This window comes from Salvelinus fontinalis, chromosome 4 (assembly GCF_029448725.1).
Source record: "Salvelinus fontinalis isolate EN_2023a chromosome 4, ASM2944872v1, whole genome shotgun sequence".
Taxonomy (NCBI): domain Eukaryota; kingdom Metazoa; phylum Chordata; class Actinopteri; order Salmoniformes; family Salmonidae; genus Salvelinus; species Salvelinus fontinalis.
This window is the reverse complement of record NC_074668.1, coordinates 85,985,299-86,010,736: the sequence shown is the minus strand read 5'-3', so window position 1 is coordinate 86,010,736 and position 25,438 is coordinate 85,985,299. Positions and strand designations below refer to the sequence as shown.

The 25,438-nt window shown below is 47.1% G+C and overlaps 1 protein-coding gene across 2 annotated transcripts in view; it reads right to left on the bottom strand.

Annotated features, from left to right (window-relative positions):
- LOC129854562 (E3 SUMO-protein ligase PIAS1-like) overlaps positions 1–19,901 on the bottom strand; it is a gene marked incomplete at its 5' end in the record, with an annotated part of 38,714 nt that extends 18,813 nt beyond the window's left edge. For both annotated transcript variants that reach the window (XM_055921774.1, XM_055921775.1), the window contains 3 exon segments: positions 4,418–4,465; positions 5,763–5,847; positions 19,406–19,901. In XM_055921774.1, coding sequence (XP_055777749.1) covers positions 4,418–4,465; positions 5,763–5,847; positions 19,406–19,901 — 629 coding nt within the window.
- Between the last annotated feature and the right edge of the window lie 5,537 nt (positions 19,902–25,438).

Sequence of the window (25,438 nt, the reverse complement as noted above, 5' to 3'; positions counted from 1 at the left end):
AGTTAATAGTAACATGTTCTATGTTGTGATGTTATAGACATGATGGTGTTGGTGGTTGGGCTGGTAGTTAATAGTAACATGCTCTATGTTGTGAGGTTATAACAGAGATCATTAATTTAATTTGTGGAACGGCGTGAAAAACCTCAATAGCTTAACGTTATATGTTCTGACAGGACTACAAGGCCTGCTGTACTGAAAAACTATGTCTGCATTGGAAAGAAAAGTGTTATGGAGAGTCATTTGGTATGATTTGGAAGTCGTTATCTTAACCATAGAAACAGATACAAAGTGCTATGTTTTATAAATGATATTTAAATTGTGCTTCACACAGTTGCTGTAATCCATACCCCTTTCATTTACACCGTGGTAATTCATTAACACTTAGTCTTCAATGGCCAAACTTTATTTCCACAGAAGATACATAAATAATTTGGCTTAGTAATTGTCTGTAATTAAACGTGTTAACTAAATCATTGTATTTGACATTTACAGTGTAATCATTATATTTCAGTTGTAGGCTGTGTCATATTCTTTCATTTATGTTTTTCCATTGTGTGGTTCCTGATAGGATGTTATGTCATTTGGGTGGGAGTAGTGAACAAACAATGATGATTTCCCATGTCATTTCCTCTGTCTAGTATAAAGCATGGTAACAGCCATTTCCCCTGTCTAGTATAAAGCATGGTAACAGCCATTTCCTCTGTCTAGTATAAAGCACGGTAACAGTCATTTCCTCTGTCTAGTATAAAGTATGGTAACAGCCATTTCCCCTGTCTAGTATAAAGTATGGTAACAGCCATTTCCTCTGTCTAGTATAAAGCATGGTAACAGCCATTTCCCCTGTCTAGTATAAAGTATGGTAACAGCCATTTCCTCTGTCTAGTATAAAGCATGGTAGCAGCCATTTCCTCTGTCTAGTATAAATCACGGTAACAGCCATTTCCTCTGTCTAGTATAAAGCATGGTAGCAGCCATTTCCTCTGTCTAGTATAAAGCATGGTAACAGCCATTTCCTCTGTCTAGTATAAAGCATGGTAACAGCCATTTCCTCTGTCTAGTATAAAGCATGGTAACAGTCATTTCCTCTGTCTAGTATAAAGCATGGTAACAGCCATTTCCTCTGTCTAGTATAAAGCATGGTAACAGCCATTTCCTCTGTCTAGTATAAAGCACGGTAACAGCCATTTCCTCTGTCTAGTATAAAGCATGGTAACAGCCATTTCCTCTGTCTAGTATAAAGCATGGTAACAGCCATTTCCTGTGTCTAGTATAAAGCATGGTAACAGCCATTTCCTCTGTCTAGTATAAAGCATGGTAACAGCCATTTCCTGTGTCTAGTATAAAGCACGGTAACAGCCATTTCCTCTGTCTAGTATAAAGCATGGTAACAGCCATTTCCTCTGTCTAGTATAAAGCATGGTAACAGCCATTTCCCCTGTCTAGTATAAAGCATGGTAACAGTCATTTCCTCTGTCTAGTATAAAGCATGGTAACAGCCATTTCCTCTGTCTAGTATAAATCACGGTAACAGCCATTTCCTCTGTCTAGTATAAAGCATGGTAACAGTCATTTCCTCTGTCTAGTATAAAGTATGGTAACAGTCATTTCCTCTGTCTAGTATAAAGCATGGTAACAGTCATTTCCTCTGTCTAGTATAAAGTATGGTAACAGCCATTTCCTCTGTCTAGTATAAAGTATGGTAACAGCCATTTCCTCTGTCTAGTATAAATCACGGTAACAGCCATTTCCTCTGTCTAGTATAAAGCATGGTAACAGTCATTTCCTCTGTCTAGTATAAAGTATGGTAACAGTCATTTCCTCTGTCTAGTATAAAGCATGGTAACAGCCATTTCCTCTGTCTAGTATAAAGCACGGTAACAGCCATTTCCTCTGTCTAGTATAAATCACGGTAACAGCCATTTCCTCTGTCTAGTATAAAGCATGGTAACAGCCATTTCCTCTGTCTAGTATAAAGCATGGTAACAGCCATTTCCTCTGTCTAGTATAAAGCATGGTAACAGCCATTTCCTCTGTCTAGTATAAAGCATGGTAACAGCCATTTCCTCTGTCTAGTATAAAGTATGGTAACAGTCATTTCCTCTGTCTAGTATAAAGCATGGTAACAGCCATTTCCTCTGTCTAGTATAAAGCATGGTAACAGCCATTTCCTCTGTCTAGTATAAAGCATGGTAACAGTCATTTCCTCTGTCTAGTATAAAGCATGGTAACAGCCATTTCCTCTGTCTAGTATAAATCACGGTAACAGCCATTTCCTCTGTCTAGTATAAAGCATGGTAACAGCCATTTCCTCTGTCTAGTATAAAGCATGGTAACAGCCATTTCCTCTGTCTAGTATAAAGCATGGTAACAGTCATTTCCTCTGTCTAGTATAAAGCATGGTAACAGCCATTTCCTCTGTCTAGTATAAAGCATGGTAACAGCCATTTCCTCTGTCTAGTATAAAGTATGGTAACAGCCATTTCCTCTGTCTAGTATAAAGCATGGTAACAGTCATTTCCTCTGTCTAGTATAAAGCATGGTAACAGCCATTTCCTCTGTCTAGTATAAATCACGGTAACAGCCATTTCCTCTGTCTAGTATAAAGCATGGTAACAGCCATTTCCTCTGTCTAGTATAAAGCATGGTAACAGCCATTTCCTCTGTCTAGTATAAAGCATGGTAACAGCCATTTCCTCTGTCTAGTATAAAGCATGGTAACAGCCATTTCCTCTGTCTAGTATAAAGCATGGTAACAGCCATTTCCTCTGTCTAGTATAAATCACGGTAACAGCCATTTCCTCTGTCTAGTATAAAGCATGGTAACAGCCATTTCCTCTGTCTAGTATAAAGCATGGTAACAGCCATTTCCTCTGTCTAGTATAAATCACGGTAACAGTCATTTCCTCTGTCTAGTATAAATCACGGTAACAGCCATTTCCTCTGTCTAGTATAAAGTATGGTAACAGTCATTTCCTCTGTCTAGTATAAAGTATGGTAACAGCCATTTCCTCTGTCTAGTATAAAGCATGGTAACAGTCATTTCCTCTGTCTAGTATAAAGCATGGTAACAGCCATTTCCTCTGTCTAGTATAAAGCATGGTAACAGCCATTTCCTCTGTCTAGTATAAAGCACGGTAACAGCCATTTCCTCTGTCTAGTATAAAGCATGGTAACAGCCATTTCCTCTGTCTAGTATAAAGCATGGTAACAGCCATTTCCTCTGTCTAGTATAAAGCATGGTAACAGCCATTTCCTCTGTCTAGTATAAAGCATGGTAACAGCCATTTCCTCTGTCTAGTATAAAGCACGGTAACAGCCATTTCCTCTGTCTAGTATAAAGCATGGTAACAGCCATTTCCTCTGTCTAGTATAAAGCATGGTAACAGCCATTTCCTCTGTCTAGTATAAAGCATGGTAACAGCCATTTCCTCTGTCTAGTATAAAGCATGGTAACAGCCATTTCCTCTGTCTAGTATAAAGCATGGTAACAGCCATTTCCTCTGTCTAGTATAAAGCATGGTAACAGCCATTTCCTCTGTCTAGTATAAAGCATGGTAACAGTCATTTCCTCTGTCTAGTATAAAGCATGGTAACAGCCATTTCCTCTGTCTAGTATAAAGCATGGTAACAGCCATTTCCTCTGTCTAGTATAAAGCACGGTAACAGCCATTTCCTCTGTCTAGTATAAAGCATGGTAACAGCCATTTCCTCTGTCTAGTATAAAGCATGGTAACAGCCATTTCCTCTGTCTAGTATAAAGCATGGTAACAGCCATTTCCTCTGTCTAGTATAAAGCATGGTAACAGCCATTTCCTCTGTCTAGTATAAAGCATGGTAACAGCCATTTCCTCTGTCTAGTATAAAGCATGGTAACAGCCATTTCCTGTGTCTAGTATAAAGCATGGTAACAGCCATTTCCTGTGTCTAGTATAAAGCATGGTAACAGCCATATCCTCTGTTTAATATCTAGCTGGCTTGATATGGTAACATCTACATAGTGGCTGTAGTATAGTGGGAGGATATATTGATCAGGATATATATTGATCAGGACCTACATAGTGGTTGTAGTATAGTGGGAGGATATATTGATCAGGATATATATTGATCAGGATATATATTGATCAGGATATATATTGATCAGGATATATATTGATCAGGACCTACATAGTGGTTGTAGTATAGTGGGAGGATATATTGATCAGGATATATATTGATCAGGACCTACACAGTGGTTGTAGTATAGTGGGAGGATATATTGATCAGGATATATATTGATCAGGATATATATTGATCAGGACCTACATAGTGGTTGTAGTATAGTGGGAGGATATATTGATCAGGATATATATTGATCAGGACCTACATAGTGGCTGATAGAAACCTACTAGAAGTAGAACAATGAGTTCTATCAACTTACCGTAACTGAACTTGTACTGTGAAGTCACATTTGGTCCCCGAGATGTCCCTGAAAAACACAGACGGACATTAAAGGGTGGGTGGGGTACATTGGTAGTATAGGGTACGTTGGTAGGGTAGAGGGTAGGTAGGGTACGTTGGTAGGGTACATGGTAGTATAGTGTATATGGTAGAGCAGAGGGTGGGTAGGGTACGTTGGTAGTATAGGGTACATGGTAGTATAGGGTACATGGTAGTGTAGAGGGTAGGCAGGGTACGTTGGCAGGGTACATGGTAGTATAGGGTACATGGTAGTGTAGAGGGTTGGTAGCGTACATGGTAGTACAGGGTACATGGTAGGGTAGAGGGTAGGCAGGGTACGTGGTAGTATAGGGTGCATGGTAGGGTTGAGGGTAGAAGGGTACATGGTAGTACAGGGTACATGGTAGGAATGGTACGTTGGTAGGGTACATGGTAGTATAGGGTACATGGTAGGGTAGAGGGTAGAAGGGTACATGGTAGTACAGGGTACATGGTAGGAATGGTACGTTGGTAGGGTACATGGTAGAGTAGAGGGTAGTATAGGGTACATGGTAGTACAGGGTACATGGTAGTGTAGAGGGTAGGCAGGGTACGTTGGCAGGGTACATGGTAGTATAGGGTACATGGTAGTGTAGAGGGTTGGTAGCGTACATGGAGGGTAGAGGGTAGGCAGGGTACGTGGTAGTACAGGGTACATGGTAGGAATGGTACGTTGGTAGGGTACATGGTAGTATAGGGTACATGGCAGGGTAGAGGGTAGAAGGGTACATGGTAGTACAGGGTACATGGTAGGAATGGTACGTTGGTAGGGTACATGGTAGAGTAGAGGGTAGTATAGGGTACATGGTAGTACAGGGTACATGGTAGGAATGGTACGTTGGTAGGGTACATGGTAGTATAGGGTACATGGCAGGGTAGAGGGTAGAAGGGTACATGGTAGTACAGGGTACATGGTAGGAATGGTACGTTGGTAGGGTACATGGTAGAGTAGAGGGTAGTATAGGGTACATGGTAGTACAGGGTACATGGTAGGAATGTTACGTTGGTAGGGTACATGGTAGGGTAGAGGGTAGGACGGGTACGTTGGTAGGGTACATGGTAGAGTAGAGGGTAAAAGGGTACATGGTAGTACAGGGTAGGAATGGTACGTTGGTAGTGTACATGGTAGAGTAGAGGGTAGTATAGGGTACATGGTAGAGTAGAGGGTAGGCAGGGTACGTTGGTAGGGTACATGGTAGGATAGAGGGTAGGGAGGGTATGTTGGTAGGGTATGTTGGTAGGGTACGTTGGTAGGGTACATGGTAGAGGGTTTGAGTGTCTCTTACATTGAGCTGCTAATCTGTTGGACTTGCTGCGGCGTTAGTGCGAACGCAAAACACGTTTCCTGAAACCGCTGGCTGTTGTCCGAAGCTGCAGAAAGAGAGAGACAGAGAGAGACACAGAGGGAGAGAGAGAACGAGAGACAGAGTGAGAGAGAGAGAGCGAGAGAAAGCGAGAGAGAGAGCGAGAGTGAGACGAGACAGAGAGAGGAGGTACTGGTTAGTGATAAGTGAGGGGAACTGTAGAGGACAGTGAACAATCAGAAGAACAATCTGGCCTTTATGGCCATGTACTCTTATAACCTCCACCCGGCACAGCCAGAAGAGAACTGGCCACCCCTCAGAGCCTGGTTCTTCTCTAGGTTTCTTCCTAGGTTCCTGCCTTTTCTTGGGAGTTTTTCCTAGCCACCGTGCTTCTACATCTGCATGGCTTGCTGTTTGGGGTTTTAGCCTGGGTTTCTGTACAAGCACTTTGTGACAACTGCTGATGTAAAAAGGGCTTTTTAAATACATTTGATTGATTGAACAGAGGCCCAGTCCCTTTTCAGTGAGAGCTCTGTTCACTCAACCAATCACACAATACAGGGTCATCTACCCGCAACACAATACAGGGTCCTCTACCCGCAACACAATACAGGGTCCTCTACCCGCAACACAATACAGGGTCCTCTACCCGCAACACAATACAGGGTCCTCTACCCACAATACAGGGTCCTCTACCCACAATACAGGGTCCTCTACCCACAATACAGGGTCCTCTACCCACAATACAGGGTCATCTACCCACAACACAATACAGGGTCCTCTACCCACAACACAATACAGGGTCCTCTACCCACAACACAATACAGGGTCCTCTACCCACAACACAATACAGGGTCCTCTACCCACAACCAAACAGCAGGGAGGATTGTTCTTCACACCAGTTATCCTCCAGACAGACTTCTCAAAACAAAACTGGCTCCCAGGAATGCTCTGAGAAAAGGACAAGTGTGCTATCTTGTCATCGACGCCAGTAGAAATGGGGGCTTCAGCAAGATGGAACGTGTAATATAGTCAATTGGTAGGGTGACGGTACAGTTTGAACCTCGTACGTGCAGAGATCCTAAGAGAAACACAGATCAAAAGACTGTTTTGTCTTGTCGCCATTCATCTCCTCAACAACCTGGGTCCTGGTACAGCCTTGGGCTTGGTGGAGTAGTGTAGGGGAACAGTGGGGCTCTGAAGTGCTGTCTGGGGGGCTTACGGACTGGGAGAAACAGCCCTGTATATACCTGAGGGGCTTACGGACTGGGAGAAACAGCCTGTATATGTCTGGGGGGCTTACGGACTGGGAGAAACAGCCCTGTATATTCCTGGGGGGCTTACGGACTGGGAGAAACAGCCCTGTATATTCCTGGGGGGCTTACGGACTGGGAGAAACAGCCTGTATATGCCTGGGGGGCTTACGGACTGGGAGAAACAGCCCTGTATATGCCTGGGGGGCTTAGGGACTGGGAGAAACAGCCCTGTATATGCCTGGGGAGCTTACGGACTGGGAGAAACAGCCCTGTATATGCCTGGGGGGCTTATGGAGTGGGAGAAACAGCCCTGTATATGCCTGGGGGGCTTACGGACTGGGAGAAACAGCCCTGTATATGCCTGGGGGGCTTACGGACTGGGAGAAACAGCCCTGTATATGCCTGGGGGGCTTACGGACTGGGAGATACAGCCCTGTATATGCCTGGGGGGCTTATGGACTGGGAGAAACAGCCCTGTATATGCCTGGGGAGCTTACGGACTGGGAGAAACAGCCCTGTATATGCCTGGGGGGCTTACGGACTGGGAGAAACAGCCTGTATATACCTGGGGGGCTTACGGACTGCGAGAAACAGCCTGTATATACCTGGGGGGCTTACGGACTGGGAGAAACAGCCTGTATATACCTGGGGGGCTTACGGACTGGGAGAAACAGCCTGTATATGCCTGGGGGGCTTATGGACTGGGAGAAACAGCCCTGTATATGCCTGGGGGGCTTAGGACTGGGAGAAACAGCCCTGTATATGCCTGGGGGGCTTACGGACTGGGAGAAACAGCCTGTATATGCCTGGGGGGCTTACGGACTGGGAGAAACAGCCCTGTATATGCCTGGGGGGCTTACGGACTGGGAGAAACAGCCTGTATATGCCTGGGGGGCTTACGGACTGGGAGAAACAGCCCTGTATATGCCTGGGGGGCTTACGGACTGGGAGAAACAGCCCTGTATATGCCTGGGGAGCTTACGGACTGGGAGAAACAGCCCTGTATATGCCTGGGGGGCTTATGGAGTGGGAGAAACAGCCCTGTATATGCCTGGGGGGCTTACGGACTGGGAGAAACAGCCCTGTATATACCTGGGGGGCTTATGGAGTGGGAGAAACAGCCCTGTATATGCCTGCGGGGCTTACGGACTGGGAGAAACAGCCCTGTATATGCCTGGGGGGCTTACGGACTGGGAGAAACAGCCCTGTATGAAGACAGACTGTGGGGTTAGTACGGTCCCAGGCTGTAGTTCAGCAGTAAGCCGTCCAGTCAGGGTCTTTGTGCTGAGGGACAGAGTTGTGAGACCGATGATGTCACTGTGTGTGTGCGCAGAAGTAGGGTTTGCATATGACAGTAACTGGTGTGTGTCTGGTGAGTGTGTGTGAGAGACTGGTGTGTGTGTGTGTGTGTGTGTGTGTGTGTGTGTGTGTGTGTGTGTGTGTGTGTGTGTGTGTGTGTGTGTGTGTGTGTGTGTGTGTGTGTGTGTGTGTGTGTGTGTGTGTGTGTGTCTGGGGAGCGTGTGTTCAGTCGCCCTTCCTAACTGATGGGATCTCCTCCTGGCAGGATGTACCAACAGAACGTCTTGGCCAGAGAGCCAGGCTACAGCATCTCCTTGCAGGACGTACCAACAGAACGTCTTGGCCAGAGAGCCAGGCTGCAGCATCTCCTGGCAGGACGTACCAACAGAACGTCTTGGCCAGAGAGCCAGGCTGCAGCATCTCCTTGCAGGATGTACCAACAGAACGTCTTGGCCAGAGAGCCAGGCTACAGCATCTCCTGGCAGGATGTACCAACAGAACGTCTTGTCCAGAGAGCCTGGCTGCAGCATCTCCTTGCAGGATGTACCAACAGAACGTCTTGTCCAGAGAGCCAGGCTGCAGCATCTCCTTGCAGGATGTACCAACAGAACGTCTTGGCCAGAGAGCCAGGCTGCAGCATCTCCTTGCAGGACGTACCAACAGAATGTCTTGGCCAGAGAGCCAGGCTACAGCATCTCCTGGCAGGATGTACCAACAGAACGTCTTGGCCAGAGAGCCAGGCTACAGCATCTCCTGGCAGGATGTACCAACAGAACGTCTTGGCCAGAGAGCCTGGCTGCAGCATCTCCTTGCAGGATGTACCAACAGAACGTCTTGGCCAGAGAGCCAGGCTGCAGCATCTCCTGGCAGGATGTACCAACAGAACGTCTTGTCCAGAGAGCCTGGCTGCAGCATCTCCTTGCAGGACGTACCAACAGAACGTCTTGGCCAGAGAGCCAGGCTGCAGCATCTCCTTGCAGGACGTACCAACAGAACGTCTTGGCCAGAGAGCCAGGCTGCAGCATCTCCTGGCAGGATGTACCAACAGAACGTCTTGGCCAGAGAGCCAGGCTGCAGCATCTCCTGGCAGGATGTACCAACAGAACGTCTTGGCCAGAGAGCCAGGCTACAGCATCTCCTGGCAGGATGTACCAACAGAACGTCTTGTCCAGAGAGCCTGGCTGCAGCATCTCCTTGCAGGACGTACCAACAGAACGTCTTGGCCAGAGAGCCAGGCTGCAGCATCTCCTGGCAGGATGTACCAACAGAACGTCTTGGCCAGAGAGCCAGGCTGCAGCATCTCCTTGCAGGATGTACCAACAGAACGTCTTGGCCAGAGAGCCAGGCTACAGCATCTCCTGGCAGGATGTACCAACAGAACGTCTTGTCCAGAGAGCCTGGCTGCAGCATCTCCTTGCAGGATGTACCAACAGAACGTCTTGGCCAGAGAGCCAGGCTGCAGCATCTCCTTGCAGGATGTACCAACAGAACGTCTTGGCCAGAGAGCCAGGCTGCAGCATCTCCTTGCAGGACGTACCAACAGAACGTCTTGGCCAGAGAGCCAGGCTACAGCATCTCCTGGCAGGATGTACCAACAGAACGTCTTGGCCAGAGAGCCAGGCTACAGCATCTCCTGGCAGGATGTACCAACAGAACGTCTTGGCCAGAGAGCCTGGCTGCAGCATCTCCTTGCAGGATGTACCAACAGAACGTCTTGGCCAGAGAGCCAGGCTGCAGCATCTCCTGGCAGGATGTACCAACAGAACGTCTTGGCCAGAGAGCCTGGCTGCAGCATCTCCTTGCAGGATGTACCAACAGAACGTCTTGTCCAGAGAGCCTGGCTGCAGCATCTCCTTGCAGGACGTACCAACAGAACGTCTTGGCCAGAGAGCCAGGCTGCAGCATCTCCTTGCAGGACGTACCAACAGAACGTCTTGGCCAGAGAGCCAGGCTGCAGCATCTCCTGGCAGGATGTACCAACAGAACGTCTTGGCCAGAGAGCCAGGCTACAGCATCTCCTGGCAGGATGTACCAACAGAACGTCTTGGCCAGAGAGCCAGGCTACAGCATCTCCTGGCAGGATGTACCAACAGAACGTCTTGTCCAGAGAGCCTGGCTGCAGCATCTCCTTGCAGGACGTACCAACAGAACGTCTTGGCCAGAGAGCCAGGCTGCAGCATCTCCTTGCAGGACGTACCAACAGAACGTCTTGGCCAGAGAGCCAGGCTGCAGCATCTCCTGGCAGGATGTACCAACAGAACGTCTTGGCCAGAGAGCCAGGCTACAGCATCTCCTGGCAGGACGTACCAACAGAACGTCTTGGCCAGAGAGCCAGGCTGCAGCATCTCCTGGCAGGACGTACCAACAGAACGTCTTGGCCAGAGAGCCAGGCTGCAGCATCTCCTGGCAGGATGTACCAACAGAACGTCTTGGCCAGAGAGCCAGGCTGCAGCATCTCCTGGCAGGACGTACCAACAGAACGTCTTGTCCAGAGAGCCAGGCTGCAGCCTCTCCTTGCATCACAGCAGTTGAAAGCTGCTCATCCAAATCATAAACAGGTGTTTGATGCCAGGTGGGAGCCGCATTCACCTGAGGATAGACGTTTTATGTTGAAGGAGGTTGAAATGGATTTACCGTCAAAGGGAGGCTACCTATCATCAACGTCCCCTGAGGACTTCCAGTGTGATAGAACGTGTACACAGAGAGTTACCTGACTGACTGGACCAGAAGGAACAACAGCACCTTACTGAGATACACCTCATATAAAGAAATCCATTCATTCAGGCTATAATCCATGGATTTGACATGACTGGGAACACAGATATGCATCTCTTGGTCACAGACACCTTTAAAAATATATATATATTTAAGTAGTTGCGTGGATCAGAACCAGTCAGTATCTGTTGTGACCACCGTTTGTCTCATGCATCGTGACATCTCCTTCGCAGTTGATCAGGCTGTTGATTGTGGCCTGTGGCATGTTGTCCCACTCCTCTTCAATGGCTATGCGAAGTAGCTGGATATTGTACACGCTGTCATACACGTTGATCCAGAGCATCCCAAACATGCTCGATGGGTGACATGTCTGGTGAGTATGCAGGCCATGGAAGAACTGGGACATTTTCAGCTTCTAGGAATGGTGTACAGATCCTTGCGACATGGGGCTGTGCATTATCATGCTGAAACGTGAGGTGATGGAGGCGAATGAACGGCACGACAACGGGCCTCAGGTTCTCATCTCTGTGCATTAAAACGGCTATTGATCAAATGCAATTGTGTTCGTTGTCCGTAGCTCATGCCTGCCCCATACCATAACCCCACCACTCTGTTCACAAGGTTGACATCAGCAAACTGCTCACCTCCACGACACCATACACGTGGGTCTGCGGTTCTGACGTACTGTCAAATTCTCTAAAAAAGAAGTTGGAGGTGGCTTATATTAGAGAAATTAACATTCAATTGTCTGGCAACAGCTCTGGGGAACATTCCTGCAGTCAGCATGCCAAATACACACACCCTCAAAACACGAGACATCTGTGTCACTGCACATTTTAGAGTGGTCTTTTGTCCCCAGCACAAGGTGCACCTGTGTAATGATCATGCTGTTTAATCAGTTTCTTGATATGCCACACCTGTCAGATGGATGGATTATCTTGAAATGCTCACTAACAGGGATGTAAACAAATCTGTGCACAACATCTTACAGAAATAAGCTTTTTGAGCATATGGAACATTTCTGGGATCTTTTATTTCAGCTCATGAAACATGGGACCAACACATTCATATTTTTGTTCAGTGTAGTTACCTGATGGACTGGACAGGGTAAAGCAGATCATTCAGGGACAATCACACTGATAGGCATCAGGCTGCAACTATACTGACAACAGCTTAATTGGCTTCCTTTTGATTCCACCCACCCACCCACCCACCCACCCACCCACACACACACACACACACACACACACACACACACACACACACACACACACACACACACACACACACACACACACACACACACACACACACACACACACACACACACACACGCACGGTAAATGATCACAGAATAATATGAGGGGTGTCTCTTGACGGCGGTAATTACTTTCCGTTTAGGATGATGGGGGAGGGGAGGAGAGAGGGACCAACCAAGAATAACCCCCCCACCAGACGATTACCAAGGCCCAACCACCAGGTTCCCCAACTCATCTGCATTAACAGAGAACAATCTGTTTTCCACCGCCTGTCTGTCTGTCAAAATGGGTCTGTGGTTGTCTTTCCACCAACTGGGGTGCCATTAGAGATGAGAAGGGGTGTGAGGTGGATTTACCACAGCCCCCAGTCTGCTACAATACTAGATGGTAGAAAGAATACAAACATCTATGTGATCCTCGAGTGCATCAGTTGGTTCCTAACAACGGTCTTCTTCCTCCCGGGCGCCAAGGCTATAAATAGACTGTTATTCTCTCTTCCCTCTCGCTCGCTCTCTTTCCCTCACCCCCTCCCCCCCCCCCCCCGAAACACTCTCTCCCGCTCAATCTTCAGCATCTGATTTGATCCAGCCATTGGCTGCAGAGTGGAGGGATCTGTGAGGGGTGTGTTTCTACGTTACTTGTGGAAAGGCAAAGGGTTAACACACACACACACCCCTCCATCTATCAGATCTTTACTGGATGGCTGCTTCTGACAGCAAAGCACGGCAAAGACTGTTCCTAGATCAGCTCTTATGGTAAAAGTAGTGTGAGCTCACGTTTGTACCTTTTCTTTCTGGGGAGAATCTGTTCTGGAGTCAGTTCTGGCTAAGAGGAGGAGAAGAGAGGGAACTATAAGCTAGGGAGAATCTGTTCTGGAGTCAGTACTGGCTAAGAGGAGGAGAAGAGAGGGAACTATAAGTTCGAGAGAATCTGTTCTGGAGTCAGTATAAGCTAGGGAGAATGTGTTCTGGAGTCAGTATAAGTTAGGGAGAATGTGTTCTAGAGTCAGTATAAACTAGGGAGAATCTGTTCTGGAGTCAGTATAAGTTAGGGAGAATGTGAGCCGCTCTAGTTCTTCAGTGGAGCAAAGACCAGCTGGAGTCTATTAGCTAGTCAGTGGCATCCTCCCATTGTTTTATGCATTACAATACACACATGCTCACACACACACCTGAGATCACTCACAGAAAGGAGCCAAAACGGTTTAGCTCCTCTCACTGTCACCCACGGCAACAGACCGCTCCGTTCAGCTCCGCCACGGCAACAGACCGCTCCGTTCAGCTCCGCCACGGCAACAGACCGCTCCGTTCAGCTCCGCCACGGCAACAGACCGCTCCGTTCAGCTCCGCCACGGCAACAGACCGCTCCGTTCAGCGCCGCCACGGCAACAGACCGCTCCGTTCAGCTCCGCCACGGCAACAGACCGCTCCGTTCAGCTCCGCCACGGCAACAGACCGCTCCGTTCAGCTCCGCCACGGCAACAGACCGCTCCGTTCAGCTCCGCCACGGCAACAGACCGCTCCGTTCAGCTCCGCCACGGTAACAAACCGCTCCGTTCAGCTCCGCCACGGTAACAAACCGCTCCGTTCAGCTCCTCCATTGTAAAAGGTAACCATGGATGCCATACCAACCCCCCCCCCCCGCCAACTGAACCTTCCAGACTAATTGTCTTCTCTTTCCCCAACAGCCATAACTAACCTTTATTGTCCCTATACTGAGAGACCTGTGCAGCCATCCTCTCTACTCTACATAGCAGACACACATTCCAGAGCTCTTGCTGCAGCGACACACACTCCTGCTGCATGCTGCCTGGTAGTAGCTCAGAGTGGTGGCTGTTCCCAGCCTGGCAGCCATCACTGCTATGTGAGGGGATGTATGGAGAACACATTGAAGAGGAGTGGGCTTGGGGGGGGGGGGGAGGGGTCGGGTTGTGTGTAGTGAGGGGGGGTTGTGTGTAGTGAGGGGGGGTTGTGTGTAGTGAGGGGGGGTTGTGTGTAGTGAGGGGGTCAGGGATTGGGTGTGTATTGACTGGTGAGAAGATTGTGATGGGTCAATTTGTATATTTGTGTGTGTGTGTGTGTGTGTGTGTGTGTTTGTATGGTCACAGCCTTCTGGGGTCAGCTTCTTGTTCTGTATGGTGTGTCATGAAAATATCCATGTTAATGGAAACAAAACACAGGAAGTTGTGTAAAGCCAACGTTGTGCATTCCAATATAAATTCCTCCTTGGCCCTTAAAGAGCTGAGTTTAGAAGCCTCTTAAACCTGTTCACACATCTGCCACATTCTCAGGGCTCTGTTGTGGCAGATGTGGTGGGGGGCAGCCATCTTGTTTGACCAGAGAGTTTAGAGACCTGCCATTTCAGGAATCGTACTCAATGTACTTTCAACAATCCGCACTGAGGAAGGCTATATGGGTCTACAAGGCCCCGAATCCACAAAAACAAAATGACACCTCCGTATTTTCAATCAAAAATATCTCCCTCTCCCCTCCCAACTCATGACTTTCAAAGAAACATTCAAAGGAGAAAGTCTCAGAAAGGAATCTTTACTATTTATGGGATGCTCATCAAATTTGAAATAGTCCTACATTATTTCCCAAGAATATGGTGATTAAAATCATGTATAATGTATGCGTGCCACATTGATATCCATAATGAACACAGAGGCATGGCTCCCTGGCAGAGGATGATGGTGGTGGTGATGAAGAGTTTAGAGTTCGACAAACATGAATGTGGCCTAGTTAATGAGCAGAGCCGCTCGGGTCCTCAGTTGCTACATTAACCAGTCTTTACAGAGGGGAGCTGGAGTAACTGGAGGCCAACAACATGTACTGATAAGAGTTAGGACATTACAAGCCTTCAACAGGAGAACAGGCTGCTGCAGAGACTGGAGAGGGGAGGTAGAGGAGCGAGAGGGGGAGGGAGAGAGGGAGGAAGGGAGGGCATGGGTAGAGTGAGGGAAAGGACAGAGGGAGGGAGGGAAAAAAGAGTGAATTGAATTGAGTGAGGGAGAGAGGGTGGGAGTGGGTAGAGTGAGAGAGGGAGGTAGCGGGTAGAGTGAGGGAGAGAAGATAGAGATTGAATTGAGTGAGAGAGAGGAGAGCAGGAGGGAGTGGGTAGAGTGAGGGAGAGAAGAGAGAGATTGAATTGAGTGAGGGAGGTGTGTGTAGAGTGAGGGAGAGAAGAGAAAGGGAGGGAGAGGGAGCTGGGATAGGGTAGAGAGAGGCAGGGCGAAGATAAAGAGTGGGGGATGGGAGAGAGAGAGGCACAGCCAGAGAGAGGGGAGGGAGAGAGAGAGAGAGGCATAGCCAGAGAGGGGGGAGGGGTGGGAGAGTGAGAGAGGCACAGCCAAGGCAGCTAGAGATAAACAGAGGGAGAGAGATGGAGGGAAACAGAGCCAGCGATAATCAGGGAATGCAAGAGTGAGACAGAGAGAGAGAGTGAGACAGAGACAGAGAGAACACTAATGAAAGAGCGAGAGAGAGAACACTAATGATAGAGGGAGAGAGAGAGAACACTAATGATAGAGGGAGAGAGAGAGAGCGAGAGAGAGAACACTAATGATAGACAGAGAGAGAGAGCGAGAGAGCGGGGGAGGGGTGGGCAAGATAACTAGCAATAAACAGAGAGGGGTGGGGTTAAGGGAGAGAGCTAATGATAGACAGAGAGAGGGGGAGGAGAGATGAATAGAACTATAGATGAACAGAGAGAGGAGGAAGAGAGAGGCATAGAGCTAGAGATGAACAGAGAGAGGAGGAAGAGAGAGGCATAGATCTAGAGATGAACAGAGAGAGAGGGGGAAGAGAGAGGGGGAAGAGGGGCATAGAGCTAGAGATGAAAGGAGAGAGGGGGAAGAGAGGCAGAGCTAGAGATGAACAGAGAGAGAGAGAAGAGAGAGAGAGGGGGAAGAGAGGCATAGAGATAGAGATTAACAGAGAGAGAGAAGAGAGAGGGGGAAGAGAGAGGAATAGAGCTATAGATAAACAGAGAGAGGGGGAAGAGAGAGAGAGGAGAGAGAGAGAGAAGAGAGAAAGGGGGAAGAGATGAATATAACTATAGATGAACAGAGAGAGAGTAGAGATGAATATAACTATAGATGAACAGAGAGGGGTAGAGAGGAATAGAGCTATAAATAAACAGAGAGAGGGGGAAGAGAGGGGGATGAGAGAGGGGGATGAGAGAGGGGGAAGAGAGAGAGGAATAGAGCTATAGATAAACAGAGAGAGGGGGAACAGAGAGAGGTGGAAGAGAGAGAGAGAGGCTCCCCTCGGTCCATCTGGGAAGGCAAATGAATGAATCAAGCTGCTTCATTACTGTCCTGCCATTATTATTAGGATAAAGAGGGTCATCTCCTCAAAACTACGGCTGTGGATAATTCATTACCACACCGTGCAGGGGAAGGAATCAGGTCTTCAATGACTGAGAGGAGCTACATTCTCTACCTCAGGCTGTTCTCTCTGCCTGGGGGACACGTGTGATTGAAATGCATTATTTATTTGGATGGGTCACTGTTTTTTTATGAGGTTTGGTAAGAGTTTGTGTGGAGGGAGTGTGTGTGTTTGTGTGTGTGCCTAACAGTCACATGATGGGGGATATGTTTTGCAGACACAGGTGTATGGCTGTAGGATTTCACAGCACGTCAATACGAGAGAGATGGAGAGAGGAGAGAAGAGCGAGATGGCGAGATGGACAGTGTTGTGGGCAGTGTGTTTGTACATGCAACCGGAGGCAAATTAATCACAATCCAGTATCCTACTCCATCAAAATGCTAATGTAGGAAAATGTAGACATTTCCATATATTTGCAGGGAAGTTGGTGCAGGTTGAAAGGGGAGGTGTTTTATCATACAAGGTGCAGTGGGGTGTGATGCATCATTTGCATATCTAATAGAACTGGACATCATATCAAAATTAAGAGCCGTGTTGAGATGCAACTGTACAAGTTGTGAATTATAAATAGGTTACTTAGAAAGACAGAGGATGTATAGCCTATTAGGCCTAAAAGTATGTCTGTATGGCCCCGTATGGTCCCGTATGGCTCCGTATGGCTCCGTATGGTCCCGTATGGCCCCGTATGGCTCCGTATGGCTCCGTATGGTCCCGTATGGTCCCGTATGGTCCCGTATGGCCCCGTATGGCTCCGTATGGCCCCGTATGGCCCCGTATGGCTCCGTATGGCCCCGTATGGCCCCGTATGGCTCCGTATGGCTCCGTATGGTCCCGTATGGCTCCGTATGGCCCCGTATGGCTCCGTATGGCCCCGTATGGCCCCGTATGGTCCCGTTTGGCTCCGTATGGCACCGTATGGCTCCGTATGGCCCCGTATGGCCCCGTATGGTCCCGTATGGTCCCGTATGGCTCCGTATGGCTCCGTATGGCTCCGTATGGTCCCGTATGGCTCCGTATGGCTCCGTATGGCCCCGTATGGCTCCGTATGGCTCCGTATGGTCCCGTATGGCCCCGTATGGCCCCGTATGGTCCCGTATGGCTCCGTATGGTCCCGTATGGCCCCGTATGGCCCCGTATGGTCCCGTATGGCCCCGTATGGCCACGTATGGCCCCGTATGGCTCCGTATGGCCCCGTATGGCTCCGTATGGCCCCGTATGGCTCCGTATGGCTCCGTATGGCCCCGTATGGTCCCGTATGGCTCCGTATGGTCCCGTATGGCTCCGTATGGCTCCGTATGGCAGAGCATGATGCATTATTATCTTAAAGTGGAACTGACAGCGTTTTAGCAACAATGAATTCTTATTAAAATATGTTCATATACGACCCCAGTAAGAACATGACGCCTGCTTCTAAATTGACTGATAAACACATAGATATGATCACTTTCAGATGTTCCCACTTTATTACAATGTTTGGGAATGACGTAGAGGAAGGCATGTGAAAATTCTATAGAAATATATAGTTGGAAAGCAGCTGTGCATTTGAACAATTAATAGACACTGCAGTAAATAAAACCTATTGTCCAGACGACACAGACCGGAGTGCCATAGCCAATCAGTGATACAGTAGGCCTATATGCAAATAAGCCATTTGCCACACAGGCCTGCTGCCATCATTCACTTTGAACTGGACTGTGTGTTTACAGGCAGTAGGACCTGCCATCATTTACCTTGAACTGGACTGTGTGTTTACAGGCAGTAGGCCTGCTGCCATCATTCACGTTGAACTGGACTGTGTGTTTACAGGCAGTAGGACCTGCCATCATTCACTCTGAACTGGACTGTGTGTTTACAGGCAGTAGGACCTGCCATCATTCACTTTGAACTGGACTGTGTGTTTACAGGCAGTAGGACCTGCCATCATTTACTTTGAACTGGACTGTGTGTTTACAGGCAGTAGGACTGCTGCCATCATTCACTTTGAACTGGACTGTGTGTTTACAGGCAGTAGGACCTGCCATCATTCACTCTGAACTGGACTGTGTTTACAGGCAGTAGGGCCTGCCATCATTCACACTGAACTGGACTGTGTTTACAGGCATTAGGGCCTGCCATCATTCACACTGAACTGGACTGTGTTTACAGGCATTAGGACCTGCCATCATTCACACTGAACTGGACTGTGTTTACAGGCAGTAGAACCTGCCATCATTCACACTGAACTGGACTGTGTTTACAGGCAGTAGAACCTGCCATCATTCACACTGAACTGGACTGTGTTTACAGGCAGTAGCAACAGCGTGACTTTGGATCATTAGAAAGCATCTTCTTACATTTGCGAACTTCACAGTCCAACTGATCAAACAACCATGAAGTTGTGAAAAAGGTCAATAGTCGGAAGAGTTGCAGAGTTGATCAAAAGAATGCCATTATTGATTAGATGCTTTTTCCATTAATTAGTCTATTTTCTCTGTAACCATATGGTCTATCTACTACAAACTCATGGACACAGATATAAACAAATAAATACTATATATGAATAAAAACATTTTAAAGTTCAAGTATTCATTACCAAAGTTACCATAGATTATCTGTTAATTACCAAAATTACTGAAGATTCCGGTAACTTTGGTAAATTACTGGTAGTTTGCAAAACTACACATACCAACCCACAGACACCAGCCACCCACAGACACCAGCACCCTTACCTAGACTGGTGGGCTTGATGAGCTCGTCCAGCATATCGTAGAAGGGCAGCCTCTGCAGCTTGACGTCTGGGTGCACCGGATGCAGGGTGGCCGAGGTGGGCAGGTGGTGCGCCAGCCCGCTGAGCTCGTGCTTGCCAGGCCCCAGCAACGAGATGGGCAGCAGGGCGGCCGGCGAGGGTACTCCCCCGTGCCCGTGGCCCTCATACGCCAGCTGGCTGAGGCCGGCAGGCAGGGCGGCAGTGCCCCCTCCTCCGGCCCCTCCTCCCGAGGCAGGGTAGTGTGGTCCGGGCAGGACCAGCTCTGAGGGAGAGCCCATCTTGGTGGGGAAGCGTCTGCAGTACAGTTCCTTGATCTTCATCTGCACGGCGGGGCTGCAGCCGGCTTTCAGGAGATGCAGGGCCATGGTTAAGAGCTCATGTTTTCGCCCGTGTTTGTTGCGGCCCGCGTAGCCTAGCAGAACCTGCAGCTCTGACACGCGCAGGCTCATCACCATTTGCTGTGGAGGAGAGACAGAGACCGAGAGAGAGACAGAGACAGAAAGAGAGAGAGTTGAGTTAGGCTAAATGAAATGAGTCTACAAAACTCCTGAAGTACTCCTTGCTTAAACCAACAAAAGTGCGAGGAGACTTACCTGGTTGGCGTGAAACATGGACGACAGCGTAGGAGTAGTCTAATGATCAGTTGCCTCACACAGAAAAGCTTTAACTAACATTGGCAGTTTGTGAAGTTATACCCACAAGAAGAATCCACGAAGGGAAAGCAATGCGCCATTATTCCATCACGCAAGAGGATTTACATTACGCCTAAAAACCAGTGAAGTTTAATATACTGTAGAAGCATACACAACATCAATTGAACTAATTTTTGATTCATGATTTGAATTTTCATGGCACAGATTAGGCTAAATCCATCAAAGGAACGTGTAAACTATGTGATATAGGCTAATACACATCACCAGCTCTCTCATAAGGGTTGACGCAGGCCCAGTTTCCACTACAGGTAATTACATGTGCCGAGGGTGTGTTATGAATTTCAATGAAGTGTTATCAGACCAGGTTCCTACCAGTACGACCTGTGGACTGGAACCAGTCATGAGTGAGCTGATACTAATTCCATGCTAATTAGATGCAAATTGTTCATTATCTATAATAATGAAATGCCCATGCATATTAATAGGGTATGTTCTCCATGCTATAGGTGGACATTCGAGCAACTAACATCTCATTTGCTCTAGAGCTGGGAATTGCCAGGGACCTCACGATACTTAGGTGCCGATACTACAGCGTTAATTTCATCAACAAAAATATTGACTACAATATAAACAGACCCAGAAAAAAACTATAAAATGAGAGGAGAAAATGATCTCGGTGACAAACATCAGACTCCTAAGTGGACTGGACAAGAGTTTCTGGAACGACTGAGCGCTGTTCAGTGATGAGCACAATTAATATGAGCAGCACAGATGTGCAGCGCATTTCTGTTCAGCAAGTGGGAAGGACACGTCACACCCAGCACACACAGCCTACATCAGCTGGTGAGCTGCAGGGGAGCAAGCGATGAGTGTGGGCAGACAGGCAGACAGGCTCCACTTATAGTGTACACATCACACAGGCGACTCTCTTGCTTTACCGCCAGCCTTCTAGTTAGCTACCCTTTGGCTGGTTAAGAAACACAAGCTGCTTTACAAAATGTAAAAACAATAGCAGCATTAAGCTCACAGATCACTGCACCTGTGCATAGCACATCTGTAAATAGCCCATCCAACTACCTCATCCCCATACTGTTATCTACTTTGCTCCTTTGCACCCCAGTATCTCTACTTGCACACTCATATTCTGCACATCTACCATTCCAGTGTTTAATTGCTAAATTGTAATTATTTCGCCACTATGGCCTATTTATTGCCTTACCTCCCTAATCTTATCTCATTTGCACACATTTTATATAGACTTTTTCTATTGTATTATTGACTGTATGTTTGTTTATTCCATGTGTAACTGTGTTGTTTGTGTCGCACTGCTTTGCTTTATCTTGGCCAGGTCACAGTTGTAAATGAGAACTTGTTCTCAACTGGCCTACCTGGTTAAATAAAGGGTAAATAAAACAATAACAAGACTAAATTCTTCAAATGACAAAAATGTGACTGTCATTTTGACAAATTTCACCAACACTAAATCTAAAAAAATTAACACTGCAATTTTCATGACTGTATGTATTGCGATTCGATGTTCCAAACATATTTCTCACCAAATGTCTGCTTCCATGACCAGTCATGGAAATAAATGTGCTGAAAAACAAATTGGCTTCCATTAAAAAAAGTATATGGACAACAAGTTATAAAGTAAAAGTTGTGGAGTTTTGATGCAGGTACAGTGATTTTCACCCCCATCACTAATTCTCTCTCCTTCAAGGCTTCGTCTCGATGACCATAGACATGGCCTCGATTCTAAATCTTTATCTAGACTATAGATTACTGATGTAGACTGATGTAGCCCAGATCAGTCCAATGATGATCTCCCTATAATGCGACCACACTATAATGTGACTAGGCTTGGGCGGTATAACGTATATACTGTATACCGGGGTATTTGGAAAAAGCCACGGGATGGTTATTCACTACCGTTGAAACTATACATTTGAATATTTGTAGCTACTTTAAGTAAATACCTGCAGTCAACTCGTGCAATACATTAGGAGATAAAGAACATTGTGTTCTCCATTTCATCGGTCACATAATTATGAAGCTTACGATAGTTCCCTGTCACGTGGTGTTTGTTTATAAGCACACAACAACGAGACCGGAGGCTTGTGAGTCACTGTCGTGCAGCACGCGCCAGGTGATCTAATTACAGATTGGAATTCACAACTAAATGTTTGCCAGCTAGATATCTTATAACTATTAAGTTAACTGTCAAAAAATTTGCTAAATGCTCTGCAATTGTGCATTTGGTTTGCTAATTTAGTAGCTAGTGAGATATCTGGCGAAGTGGTAGCTTCTTCCAAAAATCAAGTATTCGCTTGATAATAGCAGAGTATCCCCTCGTGGATCACGAGCCTTGCTAATCTTCCTTTTGCGCAGCAAACTGAGTAGCATTTGGGAGTTACTTGTATAGTTTAGGTCAGAAGCTGTACAAAATGTTTGCAATGCGCTCGTTAGCATCCTCTATGAGGATTCCTTAGTAGTTGTTAGCATTTAGTTAGCATCCTATGAGGATACCTTAGTAGTTGTTAGCATTTTGGTAAATTACACTTTTTGGACTTTGAATATTAGCACTTTTTAAATAAATACCCACAGTCAACTTGTGCACAAGGTCAGTGTTTCCCAAACTCGGTCCGGCCCCCCAGGACTAGGTCAGCTCTGTAGTGCTAGGGCAAAAACCAAAACGTGCACGCAAGTGGTCCCTAGGACTAGGTAATATATAAGCAGATTGTTTTCATCATTTCGACATAAAAAAAAAATCATTATGAAGATTACCGGTACTGGGTTTCCCAAAACAGCAGTTTGAGACAGTCACATGTGTTTGTTTACAAAGAACAACAACAAGCAAAGTGTGAGTTTATGAGGTGAGTCACTCCTGCAGCACAACTTAAGTGAGGTGATAATGTGTGGTTTTGAAAGAGTAAGGTAGCAGGATAACGCTGGGTGTATCAGGGCTGTTTCAGACCACACCGGGTGTGTGTGTGTGTGAGAGCGAGGTGACAGGTCCACTGAGCAGCAGCTGTGTGCTTTCTTATGGAAACCAGCCCTCAGAAGCTCTAATGTAATAGGATACATAATAATCAAATATATGGGTAAACTAGCAGAAACGATGGAGCACATAAGTCAATGTGACACGCACACGCAGCACACACCCCTTGTATAACGAACGCCCTGGGCGTGGAATATTGGAGACTTGGATAGCCACCTTCATATCATTTATCTTAATGACAGGGGAGAGATAAAACCAGTGATTAAAACACAGAGCACTAAAACCTCCCCTGAGCTGCTACCCCCCCCCCCACACACACTCCCAGTAGTCAACCACATACACTAGGCTGAAGAGTGTGTGTGAGAGAGAGGGGGAAAGAGAGTGTGAGAGAGACATTGCTATGTTTCTCATGCTAATAAAGCCCATTGAATTGAGAGCAAGAGAGAGAGTGAATGTGTGTATCTGTCTTTCTGAAATCTCTCATAACCCAGCTACCACTGACACTAGCCCTAGAAACCCTAACTGTAGCTTAGCATAGCCCAGCTACCACTGACACTAGCCCTAGAAACCCTAACTGTAGCTTAGCATAGCCCAGCTACCACTAACACTAGCCCTAGAAACCCTAACTGTAGCTTAGCACAACCCAGCTACCACTGTGACACTAGCCATAGAAAACCTATCCAACTGTAGCTTAGCATAGCCCAGCTACCACTGACACTAGCCCTAGAAACCCTAACTGTAGCATAGCCCAGCTACCACAAACACTAGCCCTAGAAACGCTATCCAACTGTAGCATAGCCCCGCTACCACCAGCCCTAGAAACCCTAACTGTAGCATAGTATAGCCCAGCTACCACTAACCCTAGCCCTAGAAACCCTAACTGTAGCATAGCCCAGCTACCACTAACACTAGCCCTAGAAACCCTAACTGTAGATTAGCCCAGCTACCACTAACACTAGCCCTAGAAACCCTAACTGTAGCATAGCCCAGCTACCACTAACACTAGCCCTAGAAACCCTAACTGTAGCATAGTATAGCCCAGCTACCACTAACACTAGCCCTAGAAACCCTAACTGTAGCTTAGCATAGCCCAGCTTCCACTAACACTAGCCCTAGAAACCCTAACTGTAGCATAGCCCAGCTACCACTAACACTAGCCCTAGAAACCCTAACTGTAGCTTAGCATAGCCCAGCTACCACTAACACTAGCCCTAGAAACCCTAACTGTAGCATAGCCCAGCTACCACTAACACTAGCCCTAGAAACCCTAACTGTAGCTTAGCATAGCCCAGCTACCACTAACACTAGCCCTATAAACCCTAACTGTAGCTTAGCAAAGCCCAGCTACCACTAACACTAGCCCTAGAAACCCTAACTGTAGCTTAGCATAGCCCAGCTACCACTAACACTAGCCCTAGAAACCCTATCCAACTGTAGCTTCGCATAGCACACACACAACTGTACACATATTTCTCCCCTTAACCACACTGCGGATGTGTAACATAGCTCCACTGGCCTGAAGAAAAGTGAGGGAAAACAAATAGAAGAGACAAAAACACTGGAGCCAGAGGAGGAGGAGAGACAGACAGATGGACAGAGCACTCTCTCTCTTTTCCTTCCATCACATTTTATTGGAGGCCTGGCCTGACTCATCATACAAGGCCCAATCAGCATATTTACAATTACAGTAATTATCAGGACGTCTGGCGTGGTTTTAGCCAACAGGCCAAAACATCTGATGTCACACAGTCCTTTAGCCCATGCTGTGAGAGAGGAGTGATGGGTCCAGACTCCAGGTATGTATCATCAACCCTAGCATCACGAGGATTTAGGCTATACAGCTATTAGCAAGGCCTATAGCAGTGTTCCCAAAGCTCGATCCTCAGGTACTCAAGGAGTGCACATTTTGGTTTGTGCCCTAACACTACACAGCTGATTCAAATGATTAAAGCTTGATGATTAGCTAATTATATGAATCAGCTGTGTAGCGCTGGGGGCAAAAAACAAAAAGGGCCCCCCTTGGGGTCCCCAGGACCGAGTTTGGGAAACACTGGCCTTATTAAGTTACAGTTCACTCTGTCCTCTATTTTTACTGCAGCACATAGGCTACACTTCTTGTGCTTCCCTTATAAAATAAATGTTTATGATAAGCCAGTCAGCACACAGAAGATTCAGACGCATCATTTAATCCAGGATAACATACTGATATCATATCTGACAGCAAAGTAATGCCCTCTGGGCTCCAGCATTTCAACTTTGATTTCTGGTCAAACAGATGGGTCTCTGAAAACATCTTTAATAATACATAAAAACACAAAAGTTGAAGACGTCTGCTAACTAATGT